This window comes from Gracilinanus agilis, chromosome 2 (genome assembly GCF_016433145.1).
Source record: "Gracilinanus agilis isolate LMUSP501 chromosome 2, AgileGrace, whole genome shotgun sequence".
Lineage (NCBI taxonomy): Eukaryota > Metazoa > Chordata > Mammalia > Didelphimorphia > Didelphidae > Gracilinanus > Gracilinanus agilis.
The window spans coordinates 313788727-313810893 of NC_058131.1; the positions used below are offsets into that span (position 1 = coordinate 313788727).

The window sequence follows — 22167 nt, forward strand, 5'->3', positions numbered from 1 at the left end:
CACAGAAATACACACACACACACACACACACACACACACACACACACACACATATATATATATATATATATATATATATATATACAGGGGGGAGGGAGGGAGGGGAAGAGCTCCAGTGCTTCTAAAGACCCCAGTGTGTAGCTGCTAAAGTTAGTGTTTTATGGACCTCCTTTTCAAGATGAACAGGCTCTCAAGCAGGAGGCTATAGCAGCTGTGGGCCCAGTGTCTATGGAAGTCAATGACAGGAGTCCATTCCTGTGCTTCTGTCAATCAGGTTTATACAGTGGATCTGTTCTGAAGACTCTCTTTGATTGTCAGGCTGAATTTCTTCTCTAATTTTTTTTTTAATCACCACTTTGCATTTTTGAGGAATTTATTATGAATCAAACTTTAGGAAATGGCTTTTGGACTATGCCATTCTGTTTGTGGGCTATGGATAAAAAGGAGAAAACCCAAAGGAAAAGAAGTATTGAATCATTAAAAACAGGTTTGAAGGATTGTGAAACAGAAATAGATCTATATGTGAATATACATGTGTGTGTGTGTGTGTGTCTATTGTTTGAGCTAAAAGAATGGCATCTTTTATAATGGGGAACAGAAAAATAGTTGGGGAAAAGGAGACTCCTCTCTACTTAGAAAGGTTTTCCTCTATTGTACAAATGTGCTAAGAAGAGTATGGAACTTAATTTTCAATTCACCCTATTCCATTTGTGGGGATCTAGACATGAGAGTGTGTAGAGTGAGAAATTAGTGTGTTATTCTCAAGTTATTAAAAGTTGTTAATATCTAAAGGTTGGTGTCATTCCCCTCACTCCCCCCCCCACCGTTCTTACCAAAGCTTTGCAACTTTTGCAGCTTTAAGAGACCCTGACCAATCTGTATCCCCTCCTAGACAATCCAGTCCTGAGCTACTCCTCTCTTTGTATCTATCTCCAACTTCCTGATCATTTCTTTAAAATATTGATTTGTTTGGATGTATCCATCATGAAGCTATTCTCCAATTTCTTGAAGATGTTAATAAGCTTGAATGTCAGGGGCAGCTGGGTAGCTCAGTGGATTGAGAGCCAGGCCTAGAGATGGGAGGTCCTGGGTTCAAATCTGACCTCAGATACTTCCTAGCTGTATGACCGTGGGCAAGTCACTTAACCCCCATTGCCTAGCCCTTACCACTCTTCTACCTTAGAACCAATATTGGTTCCAAGGCAGAAGGTAAGGGTTTTTTAAAAATGGAAAAAAAAATTTTTTAATAAGAATAAAACACTAATTTCTCACTTCACACAGCTATGAAATCCATTCAAGTACTTCTATGCTCAGCATCTCCATAAATTTTTCATTCTCTCAACATAGGAAGAATTGCAAGTAGAGAAATTCATTAATATAAGTTAGCAATAAACATTCATTCTGCAATATTTCTTGGTTGGCTATTATTGCACTTTTTCTTATAGAGGAAATGTACCTGAAATGGTAAGACTCTCCCCTTGATTAGTTGATAGCTACACACTGGATGGTGGCCTTCCTGCCATCAAAATATCCTTCCATTCCATTGCTGGTCTACTGATTTCCCAAAGGTCACCTCTAGTTTATCTTTCAAAAAGGAGAATGATATACTCCCCAATTATACTCAGGAATGACTAAGTAGAGAAATTAAAACTAGTGGGGGCCCCTACTTCAACAGCCCCTAGCTAAGCATGCAAACTTCTCAAATAGAAGCATCTAAACTTTCATCAAGCAGTTTGAATCAAGAAAAAGATAATACCTCATACTCCCCAGAGACTATCTAACCCATTAGTTTACATAAACTGAGTCAATAATGAATCTATCAATAATTTTATCCTAAATGCCTTAAGGCATGCTAAAGAAACAGATTTTGTTTTTAGCCTCTCCCTGATGCCTTAGGTAATGAAAATGGAGCTACATGACTTTCCTTAACCTTGAGACTGGTGAAGCTGATTAAGTACAAGATAAAATTGAGGAAAAGGCATGGAACTAAACCAAAAGGTGGAGCATAAATAGAGTTTGAGGGATGGGAGAAAGTCATATTCCTTGGTATTGTTGAAGAGCCTTCCCCTCCACTCCTTTTTGACTACAACTCCTTCAGCCAGGTGAGTTACAGAACAGCTTTGGGCCACCTCTTTGCAATGGGTCTAAAGTCTAGGGGGATAGGCAAGAATAGGGGGCATAAGAAATCTGCCAGGAATTTTGGAAAGGATTTCACAGAGGGTAGAGGAATGGTGCACATGCAGTGCAAGTTGTTACTGCCCATATTTTGTGTCATTCATGAACAACTTTACATATAAGAAGTTAGGACTTTTTTAAAATGACATATGAACATTTGGATTCTGAAAGAAGTAAAAATCTAGGAATACTGGAGTCAGAGTCAGACTAGATCTAGAATAGGTAAACAGGGTGAGGAATGATGGGAAGCATGACTAGACATTTAGGAAGCACTGACCACCTTCACATCTTCCACTCATCACTCTAGTTTAACTCTCAACTACTTTGATCTCCAAATGAACCAAAAACTGGAATGAGATTTCTTCTCACTTATTCAACTATTCAAAGATATTTAACATACGTAGAAAGGGGAAATGTAGCTTTCATATACTGTGAGAGTGAGGTCAGACATTCTTTTAAAACATCTGTGAATTTTTTTTGACCTAGGTTCCAGCAGTAAGGTGAGTCTCTGGCAACTCCATAAACGGCTAACAAGGTAGCTGCCATGAAGTTCTTTCTTTGTCTACTTTTCCTTTGCTGGGGACTTTCATATTGTTTTTCCACAAAAAACCTGAAACTGGACACTAAATGGGAATCATGGAAGACCACATACAGCAAGAACTATTCTGAGGTGGGTGATAAGAGAACCCTCTGGATAATGAATAAGAATGTGCTTACCTCAAAGAACTGAGTGAAGGTTTTCCAGAACTTTGTCCTAGTGTCCCCTCTCCCCTCCCCACCCATCAAGTTCAATTTCTGGTGACCCAACTGGGAAAAAAAATCACATTAACAGGCTAGGCATGCAAACTCCACAAATTGAAGCATTTAAACTTTATCCAGGGGTTTGAATAAAGAAAGAGATTACACCTCAAACTCCCTTTGGATTACCTAATTCAACCATTTGCATAAATTCAGTCAATAATCAAAAATTTTATCCTAAGTGCCTTATAGCATGCTAAAGATGCTAAAATTTTGTTTTCATCCCCATCCGATTGCTACAGGCAAGGTAAAGGGTCTGGAGCTTAGTTGAGTCACTAGGAAGATTCAAATCTTGATAAGTGCCCTCTAGTACATGTCCATGTGGGAAAGCAATCAAACAGCTTACTTTTCTACACAAGGCAGTTTTCAGAGAAAAGCTTGGAAAATGACTTGGCTCTATAATAAAGAGAAACTGCTCACTAATTCAAACTTTCCCAAAGTGACCCAAGGACCTCAAAGAGGAAGACAGCTGGTCAAAAAGATTTTTGAGAAGACTGCTTCTTAGGTATGGATGGATTGGATTAGATAACCCCTGAGGTGTCTCCCAAGTTAAAGCTGCCAGTTCCGCATCTTGGAATTCTATGTCCACAGGCCATAGAGATCACTTAAGTGATTCAACTCTGACTTGGTGTTGAAGAGGCAGTTTATGTCCCCACTAGGATATGCCCAGACTTTAAAAGTCTAGACCAGGGGGTCGGCAACATATGGCTCTTTCTGCAGAAGCCATATAGTCAATTTTTTTTCAGGCGCTGTTACAGGAACGTGCACTGTGAGCACTGTACGGCTCTCACGAAATTACATTTTTAAAAAATGTGGCTTTTATGGCTCTCACGGCCAAAAAGGTTGCCGACCCCTGGTCTAGACAGTGAGTTGGGGGCAGCTAGGTGACTCAGGAGATTGAGAGCCAGGCCTAGAGATGGGAAGTCCTGGGTTTGATTCCTACCTCAGATACTTACTAGCTGTGTGATCCTGGACGAGTCGTTTAACCTCCGTTGCCTAGCCCTGATCACTCTTCTGCCTTAGAACTAATACACAATATTATAATTCTAAGAAGGTAAAGATTTTTTTTTAAATGTCTAGATAGTGTGAATGGGCACTCAGAACTTTAGGGCAAAGAAAGTTCATGACCAACTATCTTATTATTCTTTGTGGTTCTAAATTTTCTCACAGAAGGAGGAGTCTTTCAGGAGACTGGTATGGGAGAAGAACCTGAAATTCATTAATGATCACAATCGCCTGTATAAGGAGGGAAAGAAAACCTACTTTCTGGGAATGAATGCTTTTGGGGACATGGTAAGTATATGGCAAATTCGTTCATTAATTGAATAAACACTTATCAGTTACTTATATGCCAATATGTACCAAGTGTTAGGGATACAGAGTTTAAAAGATTGTTGTTGATGTTGTTGAATCATGTTTGACTCTTCATGATCTCATTTAGGGTTTTCCTGAAAAAGATACTGGCAGGAATTGCTATTTCCTTAGCTCATTTTACAGATAAAAAAAATGGAAGCAAAAAAGCATTAAGTGACTTGCCCAGGTCACAAATCTAATAAATACCTTAGGCAGAATTTGACCTCAGGTCTTCCTGATTCCACACCTGGTACTCTATCCATTGTGCCACTTAACTGCCCAAATAACGATATTGGATATGGTAACACACATGCCTGTTGGGTTGTTTTGTACCTATGTAATATATAAAATAAGATGGGTATTTTCTTGTATGACTTACATGGTAAAGGTGATGATTGCTTGGTTTTGTAAAGATTTGGACACAAAGATAATGTTGAAGTTATTACAGATCTAAATGCAAAATATGGAACTATATATGCACCAGCACCAGGATTTTGGATGGGCAAAGCGTAAAACTAATGAAACACCTAATGTGGCAAATACTTAGACTAAGGTAGAACAGGAAAATAAGGCCCAGGACAACAGTAACACACCAGTTTCTCTTTTTCCCTTGTGTGATCTCCCAGTAGTGAGGGATGTTGGGATTTTTCACGTTAAACAACACACAAGGTTTAAGCCAGAGGACATAGATTCCATTAAGAGGAAGGCTCCAAAATTCTCTGACAAGCCAGGGAGGTTTATCAAGGTACTGAGATCTAAGGTGAAGACCTTCGACCCAGATTTCAATGACTTCTGGTTTATTTTGGGAGAAATCTTATCTAGGCATGATAGACAGAAATTTATTGAGGAGACCAGGACTACCCCAGGCTTAACACCATGGTCTGAAAATTGGCAAGAGCTTGACCTAAATTCTGTAACCATTTACAAAATGCTAAAGCAAGCAAGGAAATTTTTTATTAAGGTGCTGGAGAATAATTCAAGGCGGCCCAATTCATGGTCAAAGTTTGAGAACACATGACAGACAGGTTAAGAAACACCTGCAATGTTTCTTGACAGGATTATTGAGGCTGCAGAGACACACTTAGGCCTTGATGTCCAGGAAGATACCCCTTGGACCACATTAAAAGAATATTTGTAAAGAATGTAATACCAAATGTGAGGAAGTTCTTTGTAGAGAATTGCCTGGATCGGGAGATGTTTACACTAGATGAGTTAAAACAAAAAGGAACATATGTGTATGCTCAGGAAAGGGACAGAGTACATGAGGAAAAGGATGTAGTGATAGAGAGTCTCAGAAGATAGCTAAGGGAGGCTAACAACAAGGCCAAAGACAAGGAAATAAATGAGATCAAGGCAGTGGCTGCATTGAGGGCATCCTAAAGAAAGAGTAACAACTATAGGAATATTAATAATGTGAGTAATAGATACCAAGGGCCGAGGAAATGTTACTTATGTATGTAACAGAATTGGGCACCTCATAAAGAATTATAGATTTAAGGGCCAGTTTGACAGGCAGAAGTATAACAACAGGAATTATGGGTAAAATAATAATTATTACAACAATAGGAAGAACAACTGGAATAATAGTAATTATGGGTAAGGTCAACAAAATGGGTTTATTTGCCAGAATGCTTGCTGTCAAGGGACACAAACTCAAGCCCCAAATATGGCCACAATGCAGGATTTCATGAGAACTGGCAAACATTCAAAATACAGTCAGGTTGTGTCTGGAAACATTAATCATGGAAATCAGAATGGAGTGACAGCTTCATTATGAATGTGTACCCAAAATTCAGAAGTAATTAATCAGGTTGATGGGAATAAATTGAATATTGAACAAACTGTATGTGTTAAGGATAATGATAATGTAATTGTGAATAATGTTGATGGTGTAATTGGTGTTAATGATTTGATTGATGTTAATAATAATTTAATTAATAATGGTGATAATTTAATCAATGCAAATGGCAATTTAAAGAGAATTAATGATAATTTCAGTAGTGCTGGTACTAAATTAACTAAATTAAATGGTGTTATTGCTGTTGATAGTAATTTACCTACTGTTAGTAGTAATTTAACTTGTGTTTGTAATAATTTGACTAAGATTGATAATAATTTACTTGGTATTGATAATAAGTTAATTAGTGTTGTAAATAACTGAGAAAAAGGAGAATTGTGTTGTAAATGGTGTTGGAAAATTATGGAGAATGATGGAAATTGCGATAATTGTGATTTGATTGATTAATCTATTTTTCGAACAAATTTGATTAAGGATAATTTGATTATAAATAAGGACAATGATCCCAGAATAAAGGTGAAAAGGACAAACAAGAGTATTAAAAGTGCAAAATCCTAGGAAAATTCTATAATTCAAGATGATGTTAACTTGGATGGACAGGAAATAGCTGAGCTGTGTTCTGATGTTACTGTTTTAGCCCCTATGTTGGAAACTTTCCAACTTCCCAATAACACAGGACCACATGTGTTTGTTACTATTGGAGACCAGATTTATGACCTTCTGGTTGATACAGAAGTGAGTAAATCAGTTTTGCAAAGTTTTCCTTAGAATTGTATAGTTGTTGGTGCTACAGGCATAACTCAGAAAGTAGCTAAATTACAAATGAAAAATTACAAATACTTGAACCTTTATCTGTGAAGTATGCATTTCTCTGTATGCTGGAATGTCCAATGAATCTTCTTGGCAGGGATTTGTTGTATAAATTGCAAGCAACTATCCACTGTAGGGAATCTGGTGACATTTCTCTATATCTCTCAGAGGAATCTTTGAAGGCCTTTCCTTTGCTTTTCTTATATTCCAACAGTACAGAGGATGGCTTAGGTACTATATATCCAATACCTGAGGATATAACTAACGAGTTGTGGTCAAGATCATCCACAAATATAGGATTATTTAAATCAATACTCCAGTCAGGGTGAGGACAAAGGAAGGACCAGTTCCTTTTGTGCCTCAATATCCTTTGACTAAGAAAGCAATAGAAGGTATAAGACCAATTATTGAGTCCCTAATCCAACAAAGGATAATTATATCTTGTTTTTCTGAGTTCAATACACCAATTTTGCCTTTAAAAAAACCAAAATTAGATGAAAATGGCCAACCTGTACTGATTTATCCATGATTTGAGAGCTGTAAATGATTATGTCATCAAGACACATCCAGTTGTACCAAATCCAGCTGCTATAATTTCTTCCATTCCACACACACACACACACAACCAAGACCTACCCACACACCCCATGTGACAGGATTTCACAGGATAACAGGGGACTTTTCACAAGGGATGTGGGTGTTAGATGAAACCACTCTAGTTGGCAAGATGACAGTTGGCAGTTTACTGGTCATCAACTAGCTGGGAAAACACAAGGATTGGATGCTATCTCTCTATGGGTCCTTATTGGGGTTTGAGGAAGATAATAGGAAGTAAAATAAAACAGTTTATTAAGAGGTTTAAGGTTGGAGAAATGGAGAAAAGGTCACACTACACTAGATAATTATGGACAGACTTCAGGGACTGGAAATGGGTCAAAATCTACACTGAGCTAACACAGACTATCACGTCCAACTTTTGGAGGTTAGAAGGGGATATGATGATCTCACAGCTGGGTCCACTTCAGCTCCAGCAATGTTCACAACTTTCCAGGATCCTCAGCAATTAATCCACAAAAAGTAAAGACAGGGAGCTGAACCAGCCTGGTATGTCTACCACCCAAGTCTGGTCTTGTTGCTCAACCTGAATTTCCACAGGTAGATATTTCTTCTGGGAGACATATCCACTTTTTCCTGGGCGCTTCACTGGGACAGATAAACCAGCCTCTAACTGCCTCAGCCACAACAGAGTCACTCCAAGAAAAAAAAAAACAAAAAACCTCCCTTCTCAACCATTCCATGGTTGGAACCCCCCAGCCTTGCCTGATTAATTCTGACTTATTTTACCCTAAATGTCTAAATCTTAATTAATAAGTTTGCCTATACAGAACTAATACCCAGTATCAGAAGGTAGGGGTTTAAAAAAAAAAAAAAAAAAAAAAGGAAAGACTTTCAGGTGACCTGGAAGTGTATTTAGTCAGAACTTTTTCTAATCAGCAAAGAAAAAATAGGGAGGGATCCTATAGTCTCTATGATGCTGTCTAGAATAGGAATCAAATGTGTGCTACACTGTTAATGCTTGCTAATTCTTATGATTCATTAAGGATACTTTCAATGCCTCTAAGGCCAATTCTCATATTTTGTGAAGATGAAAAAATTTGTAACTTGAAAGCAAAAAATTAATAAAGATGAGGAGCTTTTTAAAAATATATAACTGATAAATAGTTGACTAATGTGATTTTTTAAAGAGGGAAAAATTATATTAAAAATGATAAAAGGAATGCTCACAACTTTTGAAGAAGAATTAAGGAAATTATTAGAAATAATTTTGCCCAGTTAAATACTAGCAAAGCTGATAACTTAGAGGAAATAGATGACTCCTTCAAAAATATAAAATATCTACATGAGCAAAAGAAGCAACAAATGAATTATGTAACTCAATAACAAGAAATAAGTAAGTCAAAAATGAACTTACAAAGGGAAAAAAATATAGGACCAAATTTATAAGTGAATCACCTCAAATAATAAATGAACAATTAATTCTAACATTATATAAACAATTTAAGTAATAAAGAACAAGGGCAACCTTCCAACCTCTTTCAATGATAGAAATATGATCTTGATACCTAAAACAGGAAGAATCAGAGAAAGAAAAATCTTAATCAATTTCCTAAAGAATATTTATGTAAAAATGTAAATAAAATATTTGCATCTAAAATACAATAGGTAAGACAGAATATACATTGTGACCAGTTTAGGTTTATACTTGAAATGCAGGGTTGGTTCAACATAATGAGTACTATACATCTAATAATTCATTAAATAAACATGATATCAATAAATGGTGAAAAGACTTTTGAAAAATTCCAGAAAACAAACCAAAAAAAATAGGCCTTTCCTTAAAAAATAAATCCATTTCAATCTTTACACCCTATAAGGTAGTTCATTCTACTTGGGGATATTTTTTTTAAATCCCTTACCTTCAGTCTTGGAGTCAATACTATGCATTGGCTCCAAGGCAGAAGAGTGGTAAGGGTTAGGGAATGCGGGTTAAGTGATTTGCTGAGGGTCACACAACTGGGAAGTATCTGAGGCTGATTTGAACCTAGAACCTCCCGTCTTTAGGCCTGGCTCTCAATCCACTGAGCTACCCAGCTACCCAGCTACCCCCATACTTTGGGGTATTTTTAATTCTTGGTAAGGTTTTCCTTATACTTTTGCAATTCCACCCACTGTTGTTGGCTATGATTCCTTTCATTTTCAAGAAAAAGAACTTACTTCCTCCCACTGATCTTTGTAGATTGAGCAAAATGTTGAGGCCCTCTACCATCTTGTTTGCTATTCTCTGAATAATTTCCAACATAATATTGGTCCTTCCTAATGCCTTGTCCAGAATTTTAATAAAGTAATCCAGATGTGTTCTAGCCAGAGCAGAGGACAGCAAAACTGTCATTTGGCTAGTCCTGAGTATAACACATTTTAATGCAGCTTAAGATCACATTCCTTTTTTTGATACCGTCAGTCATATTGTTGATTCATATAGAGCCAAAAAATAGTCCATTAAACTCCCCAGGTATCTTTCAGACAAAGCTATTATCCTGCCGTGCCTCTCATATCTCAGGATTATGAAGTTTACTTTTTTGAAGATGTTCAGATTTTATATTTATCTCATTGAAATTTTATCACATTAGATTTGGACAAATGTTTGAGTCTGTTTGGAGTCTGATTTTTTTCATCTAGCCTGTTAGCTATTCTTACAGACTTTGTGTCATCTACAAATTTAATAAGCACACTATATGTGACCTCTTTTGGATCACTGGTAAAAATGATAAACAACATGGGGACAATGATAAAACCCCTAGGACACTCCACTAAGGACTTTCCAAGTTGATATGAACTCATTAATGCACAATCTTTGAGTCCAACCATTCAAGCCCTTCTGAATCCATGTAACTATATAATTATGTAGCCTATAGTTCTTCATCTTGTCCACATAAATAGCATTTGTCAAATTCTTCACCAAAATCTAGGGAAACTAAGTCTATAACATTCCCTTTATGTCCCAATTTAGAAACAAAATCACAAAAGGAAATTTAGTTAGGTTAGAATTGTGATGACAAATCTATGGCATGCGTTCCAGGGATGTCACACATAGATCTTTCTGTGGGCACCCATGCCAAGGACCCAGTGCGCCCATCCTTGTAGCCCAGAATTCACCAGAGTTCCTAACTAGAAAGCCTGAATGAGGTACAACTAGGCTGCTCTCCTCCCCTTCTCCCCAGTAGGAGTTAGTAAGCAGGTCTCTTCAAGATAGCATCCCTGGCATGACAGGATTGCCCCACCCCATTCAGAATACAATGACCTCATAATTACCTTTGACCTGAGTGAGACAGAAACAATTTAAGTGTTTACTATACAAAGTATTTTGGGGATTTGGGGGTGTGCCTTTTGATTTTGTACTTTTAAAATGTTCAAAACTGTAGTCTAGTGATTTGGGAATAAGTTTTATGAATCCAAGGCTAGGATAAAAGTCTCTTTAGCTATTCCCCAGTTTCTTTAATAAGCAAATTTAGGCTGCTTTAATTTGCATCCTTAATCCCTGGACCCAGCCTGTTCAATTTGTATTCAAAGGGGTGCCTGCCAGAGGAGACCAGGTGGGCTAGAAGCTCAGGAAGGTAGCATCTCCCAATCAGCCCTGCCTCCAGATTAAAACCTGACTTTAACCCTGGACCATTTGCTAAAAAATGTTAATTTGGAGGATACCTCTTTCAGGAAGACCAGAACATAATAGGATGAATGTGTCAGGATGATGTCATTTAACCTAAGGGTTATATTTTCCTGAAAATAAGGAATTTTCCTATAAACAGAGTGGGTGGGTGGGGGGGCTTTTTTTTTTCTAGCCACCCTTTTCTCTCTTTCTCTCTCAATAAAGCTTTGCATTTGAAATGGCTTCTGGTTCCTTGAAAAGTGGCTAAAGAGGGTATACTTTGACATTTTTAACATACTTGATATTTTTCAAGGTCCCCTCATTTTCCACTTTGGAGAGGAGCTAGGTTTGAGGGGATTATAGATCACAAAATGAGAGGAGAGCAGTGCACCCTTCACCTCCCCCTCTCCCAAAGCCTGACTACACCACCAGCCCCCCTGCCCAGCAGTCCAATGAGAGTGCTTCCTCCCTCCCCTGGGTGGAGTAAGGGGGGGAAGCCAAGTGAGCCCAGCACTTGGTGGGGGGAGGGGCACAGAATGGGGTCTGGGGGGGGGGCTTGAGCATGGCACTTGGTCTGGGGGGTAAGGTAGGGCGGCGGGGGAGTGGGGGTGGCGGGGGACCTGGCACTCCATCTCTAAAAAGTTACCCATCACTGGGTTAGAATAACCTTTTTTTACATCTGTACCTTCTGTCTTAGAATTGATCAGTAAGGACTAGGTGATTGGGGTTAAGTGACTTGTCCAGGATCATATATCTAGGAAGTATCTGAGGCCACATTTGAATCCAAGTCCTCTCATCTTCAGGCCTAACATTTTATCTACTGCCCCAGAATGACTTTTTTTTTTAAATCCTTACCTTCCACCTTCTAAAGAAGCTCAGAAATATTTAAAATATATGTATAGTACTGTGTAATATCAATGTATTTTATCTTTTAATACCATATGTATACACAATTTCTTTTTAAGTTAAATAAAAAGTTAAAATTTGCAAAAAGAACATGAAAACTAGCAGATGACACACAAAAGCTAGAAATGTTAACATTGGCCTATATACAGCCCATGACCAAATATTTCACCCAAATTTCACAGTGATGTACTATAAATACCCCATAAAAGAAAAAAATTAACTTCTTCTCTGGTATAAAAGGAAGACAAAAAACATTTTTATTGATTTTCCAGATCACGAGGGTGCCCTGTCCTCAAGATGTGGAAGGGATACCTGTATTTTTGTATTGTCTTTTCCAGTCCAAAGATTTTTCTTGGCAGAGAAAATAGAAGCAGAAAAAGAACTGAGTTAATTCAGTTATATCCATTAATGTCATATCATAAACCCAAAGCAGTTCTCCCATGCTTTCTATGAAAATATTATTTTCACTAGTATGCCTAAATAACCTTTTTATTGCCCTTAGCAATTCTGAAAAGCTGTTTATTCTGAATTCTAGCATTCCTAACATAGTCATATCATAGGACAATGTATATTTTTGAATTTGCCTTCAGTTTTATACTGTTTCTTCAATCTTTTGTACATTTCTTTTCAAGTTTAAATTAGCTGAGTTCCTTTGAATTCACAATGCACTTTTTAAAAGTAGTTACCTTCAGAATTTTATTCTTGAAAGACTACAATACTTCATTGCTTTAATTTCACTGTAGGATTTTAATCTATGTCATACTGTCTGTCTTCTGGACACTGAAATTTGCTTTCCCCAATCTTGAGGGTATGAGAATCGATCACCTCTGTTACAAATTCAGAGATGGAATTAATATATTAGTTGATTTCCTTTGGGAAAATAGAACTCTAGCAGTATGAATACACCATGCCATCATCAAAGAATGCATGGGCATTGTACCCCCAAAACTATAGAAGTGTTTCAGGCAAACTATAAGCAGTAAAATTCCTTTGCTCCCTTCTTTCCTTGTGACTCCTAACCCAAAACATCTGATAACTCCTATAAGACCCTGAGAGAATTATCCTCCTTGGATTGTCCTTTAGATGAGATGGACAGAGAGCTACACCTCCTTGATATCATCAAGTTGTGTCTCAGACATCCATCTGTCTTCTAAACTATGAGGATCATCCCCTATTTCTCCAGGCAAACCTTCCCCGGGTGTGCCTCAGTGCATACCACTCTAGAGTTGTAAAGAGTATAATTAAGACCCCAGAATTGATGTCATCTGGAGAACAGCTTTCCGTCTATGCCATTCCACCTAGGAGGCAGTCTTCTACCTATGCTGTCCTCCTGGCCAGATTCAACATTACCTTCTAAATTAATAAATTTCTTTTTTTTTATTTCTAAGTTAAGTTTTTCAGAATCTTGCATCCTTGCAAAAGGTACCCTTCCTGAACCTTGGGAGTTCACCTCAAGCCCCCCACAACAAAAGGATCCAGAAAAGTAGAGGACTTAACTACATGGTACCTATCAATAAGAAATTTATACTTTCTACTTCCTTGAATTCTAAGGATTCAGAACTATCATTTCCCAGCATCTTTCTGCTACTTTTACCAATATTCCCCAATCTGCTCAATCCTAGCACTGCCTAGTTTTATTCTTTTTCTTTCTCTGTCCTTCCTTTGTGTTTTAGAACCCTCAGTGTCATTAACACATTTCCTTTCTCAAGCTAGGTCTAATTTAGGTGGTCCGGTGGTCCAGGCTAAGGATTGACATGAAATAAAATACTTGTAGACCATCTAACATTTAACAGAAAAGAAGATCACTTAAGAATAGCATGGAAGGATATTCAACCAGGATACATACAGTATTGTTTCAGGCAGATGCAGTCCCTTTCATCTCCATGTAAAAATGTATCTTGTCAGGAGTGTGTTGATTCACACAGTAGTAAGATATCTGTTAAATCAGAGACACTGACTTCTCCTGGACCAGACTTGGGTGACTAAAAGCTGAGTCAACATCTGAAGCCCTGGTATCCTGGACCTATAAATTCATCAAGATAGCTTCCTTGCCTTTTAGATGAAAACTAGCCCAGCCTATATGGCAGGACCCTAGTTAATATTATTCTTGCCATATTCTACCTGCTTTGTGGCAGGATACTAAAGATCCTATAGACCAGTGATGGTGAACATATGGGGCATGGGCCAAAGATGGTATGCAGGGTACTCTCTGTGGGCAAGTGCAGTCCTCCTCCCACCACCCCCAAGTTTGTTACTAGAAAGACAGAGGGACTCCAGCAGAGCTGTTCCCTTCTCCCTCTCCACCTGATGACATTTTTTTCATATCACCCACCCCTTTGCCCAGCAGCCCAATGGGAGTGCTTTCTCCCTCTCCTGTGTGGGGTAAGGTTATGATTTTAATTGAGAATTAAAGAAAGACAAAAAAGTCATTAGTCAAGTAGGAACAAAAGAAAGATCATTCTAGGCATGATAGACAACCAGAGAAAAAATTTGGAGCCAAGAAATGTAGTGTCTTGTTCTTGAAACAACCATGAGGCTAGTGTCACTGGATCAAAGAGCAACTGGTAAAGAGAGTAAGGTGTCAAAAGACTAAAAAATGTAGTATGGGGCTAGGTTATGAAGGGCTATGAATGCCATCCAGAATACTTTGTATTTGTTCCTCGAGGTAATAGAAAAACACTAGTTTTATTGAGGCTGAAGTGATCAGTCCTGGGTTTTAGGGAAATCTTCCTGTTGTCTGAATGGAGGATGGATTGGAGTGGGAAGAGACTTGAGGTAGGACAGGCTTTCCCACCAGCAGTATTGCAAAATAGTACAGTTGTGAGGTGAGGGTCAATACCAGGGTGAGAGTAGTGAAGAAAAAAGAGGGTGTATTCCAGAGATATTGCAAAGGAGAAATCTCAGCCCTTAGCAAACATTTGAATATGGGCAGTGAGATAATGAGGGATCCAGTATAATTTTTAAATGGCTTGCCTGGAGGACTGGGAGGATGTGGAAATTTAGACAGAATGGAAGGTTTAGGGGGGGAAAGAGTAGAGGAGTTTAGCCATGATAAGGAATAAGTCTACTTCATCATGTGAACCAAGGATAATGAAGGAAAAAGTAACAGAAGGCATTTCAGTGAAAGGAAATGAGTTTGTTTGTTTGTTTGCAAAAAAAAAAAAAAAAAAAAAAAAAAAAAAAGATTGCAAAAATCAGCAGCATGTATGAAGTAGGGAAGGTGATAACAAATGGTGGGAGTGATCCAAGGCTGAGGCTTGACTGGTTGCCTATCATGAGGAGAAGAGGAAAGAATGATTGGTGCAGAGAATTGAGGGGGTCAAGGGATTAGAGGTCATGGTAAGGATGAAGAATAGGGTTACGTTAGAAAAGGCACAGGAAAAGGTGAAAAGGCAATAGATTATGGTTGCACAAGGAAACTTCATAATTCTTAAACACAGAGGTGGTACATTTGTGAGTGATGGCAAAATTAAGGATTTGATCATCTTTGTGTATGGATGACTGAGGTGGGGTGGAGATGGAGCTTATGGGAGATGAATAGGCTGAGCATTTGAGGGAGTATGTATGTTGAAGTCCCCTAGTTTGAGTCTAGAAGTTGAAGAAGAAAGAAAAACTATGAACAAAGTAACAAACTCTTTGAGGAAGGGAAATAACCTGAAGGGCGTCTGTAGACAATAATCATAAGGATTTTGATTAGGTGCCAGATATGGATAGCAGGAACCTCAAAGGAAGAGAGTTTGCCAAGTGAAGGAGAAAGGGGAATAGAGAAATGGCAATGGGGATCAAGGAATATTTCAAATCCCTTGCCTCTGTCAGTGAGCAGAGGAGAAAGACTAAAGGTGGAGCCAGTACTAGAAAAGGTGGCCAGGGAAGCTGTATCAACAAACACAATTATCTTTCACTGAACAAGGAACATAGATTCTGTGCCCGGCGTAAGATAGCTTGCCATTCTTACAGACTATTAAAGAAACTGGGAGCATGCTGAATATTCCTTTGCCACCAGTGAGGATAAGAAGAAATACAAAGCTCAAAAAAGCAACTTATTCTGGCCTTCCTAAAAGAGTGGACTGGAGGAAGCATGGCTTCAGGAACCCTGTTAGAAATCAGGTATTATTCCTCATTCGATGTTACTCTTTGGGGTTTGCAGTCACCAAGGCTATTTCCCCCTAGTGCAGTGATGGGCAAACCTTTTAAAGAGGGGGCCAAGGAAAGGAAATGCTTATCTGTCATTCTGTTTCTAAGGCAACTCTTTCGAAGTTTCACTGTATTATATCCTACTCATTGTATTTATCAGATTAGGAATAATGTCTCAGGGCCAGATAGAACATTTCAGGGGGCAGCATCTGGCCGTAGTTTGCTCATCAGCGCTCTAGTGTTATCTCCTATGGACATAAACCACAATCCCTCCTGCAAAAATCTGACTGACCACTGAGCACAGGATATTGGCCATGCCTCCTTCATAATAAATGATTCGACTTGGAGAATAAACCAAAGGCACCCTACTCAATTCAGAAAAAACAAGAATCCCTTTCCTGAAACCTTACCAGAACTCTCTTGCTTCTCATGAATTCATTTGTTCTTTGAACAGAATCTGTCCTGACATATCCAGAGTCTTGCACTAAGCCAGGACCTGTAGGAGTCTGAGTGCAAAGATCACTTCCTTATTTTCTTATCTTTCAGTGGGGATGCGCTTCCTGCTGGGCATTCAGTGCTGTAGGAGCTGTGGAAGGCCAGCTCTTCCGGAAAACTGGAAAACTTGTGGAACTGAGTAAACAAATGCTGATTGACTGTGATAGACAACAAAGCTGTCGTGGGGGATTTGTCACTGGTGCATTCAAGTATATGAAAAATAAAGGCATTGTCTCTGAGGAATGTTACCCTTATAAGGCCAAGGTAAATGAAGATACCCTCTACATTGCCACCCTGAATTTGGGCTGGCCAACTTTACCAAAACCAGGGAAAGGTGAACTCAAGGCCCTCAGACCTGTGAATAAGACCAAAGGGATGAAGTTACTCAGGAAATCAATAAGAAGTTTATGGAGGGAACATTTTTACTTAAGCACAGTCACCAAGCATATGACTGCAACAACAACAAAATCTTGAATTGACAGATTATAACTACATTTTCTTTTAAGTTAGTATTAAGTCCAAAGTGAAAGGACCAGTCATTTAGGAAGCTCCTCTAATTAGCAGGTGAAATCTTACAGTTCTGCATTCCCAAGGAGATGATAACTAGGAAACCTTAGACAGGACTTCCTGAAACTTAATTTACAGGTTATGACAATAAGGCCACAATCATCTTTGTATAAAAGTTTGACTACATATTGAGGTTTCCTCAGATTCCTAGTTAATGTCTTTTCATTTTAAATCTCTGTTGACTTATTTCCATCGATTGTTTCTTTCAGAAAAATAAGTCGTGCTTAAACGAAACTAATTGTCCAGTTACTAAAATCAAGAAACATGTGTTCCTCCCCTCCGGAAAAGAACAAGCTCTGATGCATGCTGTGGCAACTGTTGGACCAGTGTCTGTGACAGTTCATGCCATAAAATCTTTCTTCTACTATCGAGGAGGTATGGAATCAGTTAATTATGATGCCAGTCAGATATACTTTCAAAAATTAATGCGCAAATGTGTCAAACTGTACTTAATTACATGTATATAGTGCCTACTATGTGCCAGGCACTGTGCTAAGTGCTATTAAAAATATTATCTTTCATATGATCCTTATAAAAACGCTGAGAGATAAGTATTATTGTCATTCCCATATTATAAACGATGGTGTATAGGGTGTTCAAGGAGGACTAGTAATTCTGGGATAAGATTCTTTTCAGGGCTGCTAATCCATCTTTGGTGTCCACTTTTCAACTACCTCTCACCTGTGGCTCCAAGAGTCTGTAGCATGTGCAGAAGCCATACCTGGGTGAAACTACTCTAGCAGGTGAGCTAAATCAAGTAACCAGTAGGCCTCAAACCCTTTATGGGATTGCCTATCCTGAGCATGTGAAGATATTCCCTGGCAGAATAGGCAGTTTGTTCCAGAGACCAAAAAGAGGGCTGAAGTATGTGTTGTGGAGTGCTTAGAACTTGCTCAAACACAAAAGATGCCATCCACTCAGTTAAGGATGACTATTCAGATCATTCACTACATCCCAGGTCATCATCAGTTGTCCTAATTTTGTCTTGTCAATGGATTTCAATGACTTTGGAAGAAAGATTAAGGCTGACAACTTTGTGCTACTCTGCCTCACTTAAATACCATTTACAGGGAAGTTAAGGAGGAAAAACAAATACAAATGAGGAAACTAAGGCAAAAAGAGGTTAAGTGACTTATCCAGGGCCATACAGCTAGGAAGTATCTGTTCAAAATTAGGTCTTCCTAATACCAGCCATGGTGCTCTTTTCACTAAGTCACCTAGCTGACCCAAAAAACATTTTTCTTTACTATAATCTTGTATTTTCTAGGACTTTACAGTGAAACAAAATGTAAAAAGCGTCAAATAAACCATTCTCTACTGGTGGTTGGATATGGATATGAAAAAAAAGATGAAAATAAAAAATACTGGATTCTTAAAAATAGGTAAGGATGATGATAAAGTATAAAATGAAAAGAAAAACCTTTTAAATAGGGAATTCCTTGTGGAGCAGGGAGGGATCAAACGGGCTCTTTCTACTCAGTGTGATTTGACTAGACTTAAGAACTGGGGCCCTTATTTGGAATTTTCATCTCAACCCAGTCCACATGAAGGAGAGCTTCATGTATTCTTGGCAGAGCTGGCTTTTCTCCACTTTTTTTTACTGAACAACAAGGATTTGATTCCTTCTGGGTCTTCATAGTAAAATTCTGTTTCCCCTACATTAGTTAGGTAGGACACTGAGCTAATCTCTTATCACCAATTTCTCCCAAAATCCTAGTCTTTTGTATGGACTTCTTAGATGCACTGCCCTACTCCTAAGAATGAACATACAGCATGAAAATTATCCATTTCCATTTCTTTAAAATTTAAATTAAACTAAATTTAATTTAAATTTAAAATTAAAATAAAAAAAAAATACCTTTACCTTCCATCTTAGAATTAATACTGTGGGAGGAGTAAAGCCAAAATGGCAGAGTAGCACAGAAAGCTGGAACCACTCAGAATCCTCTCAAACCAATCTTAAAATAGTGCCTTAAAATGAATATTGGAGTCACAGAACCAAAAAGGTGATGGAGCGAATTAACTCTCCTACAGAAAACAACTTGGAAAGTAGGCAGAGAAGGTCTATTTCAAAGAGTAAGAGGGGAACCAGAAGTAAAACTACACTCAGAAGAATGCAAACCACCCCCACCACTATCTGCTGCTTTGAATTCCAAACCTGGGCACAAGTTAACTTCAAGACCTGGGGACCCTGCCTAAGCTAACAGTAGAACCCCACGCCCATCCCTTGAAGTCTCAAGCTCTGGCACAAGTCTGAAGTGGGGTCCCCCAATCCATATCACTTGGCCCATTTGAGTGTATGGTGAAATCATTAGCTCTAGGGCAGTGATGGCAAATCTTTTAGAGGGGCAGGTGATGTCCTCAGACACCCATGGAGAGGGAGAGGGAAGAAACTCAGTCCCCATCCCTCTGGCTTTCTAGTAATAAGTTGTGGCAAACTCTGCTGGATCAATAGTGGGTGTGCCTACAGAGAGGGTTCTGAGAGTCCCCTCTGGCCCGTGTGCCATAGGTTTGCCACCATGGTCCTAGAGCAAAGTAACTCACAGTGCTGAGGCTTGAAAGCTTTCAGTTGTACCTGGAAGAGTTTGAATCAGTAGCAGGAGGTGGCTTCCAGTGCTCTCAGTCCACGGGTCATCATACCACAGTGGAAGAACTGAAAGTTGCAGAAAACCAGAACTAGAGCTGAGGGTAGCAATAAGGAAAAACTGAAGTTTAAGAGAATGTACTCTCTAATCAGAAAACAGAGTCTACTTTTAAGGGAAGAGTTTAAAAAAAAAATTTAAGGCTAGAAAAATGAGCAAAAAGTAAAAAATACCTGACAACAGTAATTTTTCTTAAACCCCTATCTTCCATCTTAGAATAAATACTGTGTATTAGTTCTAAGGCAGAAGAGGAGTAAAGGCTAGGCAATAGGGGTCAAGTGACTTGCCCAGGGTCACACAGCTAGGAAGTGTCTAAGGACAGATTTGAACCCAGAGATGGGAGGTCCTGGGTTCAAATCTGTCCTTAGACACTTCCTAGCTGTGTCTAGGAAGCTAGCTTCCTAGCTGGAAGAAAAATGGAGAAAAGGAATGAAAGTTTTAAAAAAATAGTTTAAAAAAGATGATTTGGTTAAATGGGAAAAGAGGCACAAAAATCCAATGAAGAAAAGAGTTCTGTGAAAAATAGAATTGATCAAATGGAAAAGGAGGTTCAAAAGGTCATAGAAGAAAATCAGTCTTTAAAAATTAGAATTGGGCAGAAAGAAATTAATGATTTCATGAGAAATCACAAAACAATAAAACAAAATCAAAAGAATGAAAAAAAATACTGTGTATTAGTTTCAAGGCAAAAGAGCAGTAAGGATTATACAATAGGGGTTAAGTGACTTGTCCAAGGTCACATAACTGGGAAATGTCTGAGGTCAAATTTGAACCCAAGACCTCCCATCTCTAAGCCTGGCTCTCAGTTCACTGATCCACCTATCTGCTCTCTGTCTATTTGCATTTCTAAGGCTTACTACCTGCTCAGTAATCTGTGTATTAATTGATTCCATTCCCTTTCAGCTGGGGTGCAAATTGGGGTAAAAAAGGCTACATGCATTTTCAAAAGGACTACAACAACCAATGTGGTATTGCTAACTACGCCTTCTATCCTGTTCTGTAATGCGATGGACAGATCATTCCATGTCATTGAAGTTTTAAGCCAACAGAAGAAAAAGTTTTCTATAAGCATTCGGCAGTGATATGAAACCCAGATATATGGGACCAAGTCTTGCCATCATAACAATACACTTTCATAACGTGGGCATATTGGTTTGCCTTAAATGTTGGAGTAGCTATTAGCTAATTATGATTAAATTGTAAATAATAAAGTGAATATTTTGTTAAGGACTGAATTTTTTCTTTTTTCTATGCATTGAATGACAGATGCATTGATGTCTGTCAGACGAAAATTAGGAGAGTTCATCTTGGAGAGAGTACATTCCTTTCCTTCTTTGAATACTAAGTACACTTTAAATTGAGACTTCTTATCCAGGGACAGAGAGGAATTTAACTCTAGCACTGCTGAAGAAGACTACAATGTTTTTTGTATTTTTTTTAAAGCTTTATCTTCCTTCTTATACTGTATATTGGTTCCAAGGCAGAAGAATTGTAAGAGCGAGGCAATGGGGCGGTGATGGTGAACCTTTTAGAAACGGTGTGCCATGCCCTGCCCCACTGCTGCATCTGCCCCATAGTTGTCCCCCCTTCCCCAGACAGAGGAGGAAGGAAGTGCTCCCACTGGGCTGCTGGGCAAAAAGATGAGTGAAGTGAGGAATGTCCTCAGGCACATGGCGAGGGGGAGGGGAAGTCCCTCTGGCTCTCTAGTAACAAACTCTGGTAGGCAACTGCAGGCATGCCCACAGCATTGCCTCTAAGGAGTGATGACCTTATGTGGCCAAGGTAAATGAAGAAATTCTTTGTTGCAGACGTTAAGCTGGCCAATTGTGCAAAGACTAGCAAAAGGTTTCTGTTACCCTAGATCTCTGCCTAGGAATCAGAAGAGGATGGAGGGAAGTGAGTTCTAGATAGGATAAAGAAATTCAGCCAGAGTTGTTTCATTATTCTCTCTAAAGAGGGATCATTTAGTTACACTCTAACACAGTGACTTCCCCTTTAAAAAGTGAAGAAGTTAGAATTTGACTGGCACTGTGCATCCACCATCCACCAAATGATTACAGAGCCTTGGATAAGGCTTTAAAAAAAAATTGTAATAGTTGATTGGTCTAAAGAGACCAATGTATTTAGGAAGCTCTGTGTAGATGGTAAGTTCAGTCGTACACTGTAACTTCACTTAATAGTTTAATAGTGAACCCAGGGGACTTGTGAGGAGAGGTGGCGCCCAGAGGCTCCCGCGCCCCCTTCTCCCCGGCCCGGCGAGAGGAGTCTGGGGTCACCGCTGAGGC

At 38.7% G+C, this 22167-nt stretch overlaps 2 protein-coding genes across 2 annotated transcripts in view; both read left to right on the top strand.

Annotated features, from left to right (window-relative positions):
- LOC123233687 (zinc finger protein 850-like) overlaps window positions 1-22167 on the top strand; it is a 312250-nt gene that overhangs the window by 201260 nt on the left and 88823 nt on the right. The gene's annotated exons all lie outside the window — the stretch shown is intronic.
- On the top strand, window positions 2720-20885 carry LOC123237347 (procathepsin L-like). Its single transcript, XM_044664214.1, has 7 exons — window positions 2720-2845; window positions 4144-4266; window positions 16002-16151; window positions 16725-16937; window positions 17450-17615; window positions 18508-18622; window positions 20786-20885. Exons 1-7 carry the CDS (start codon window positions 2720-2722, stop codon window positions 20883-20885), a joined length of 993 nt encoding a protein of 330 aa, XP_044520149.1.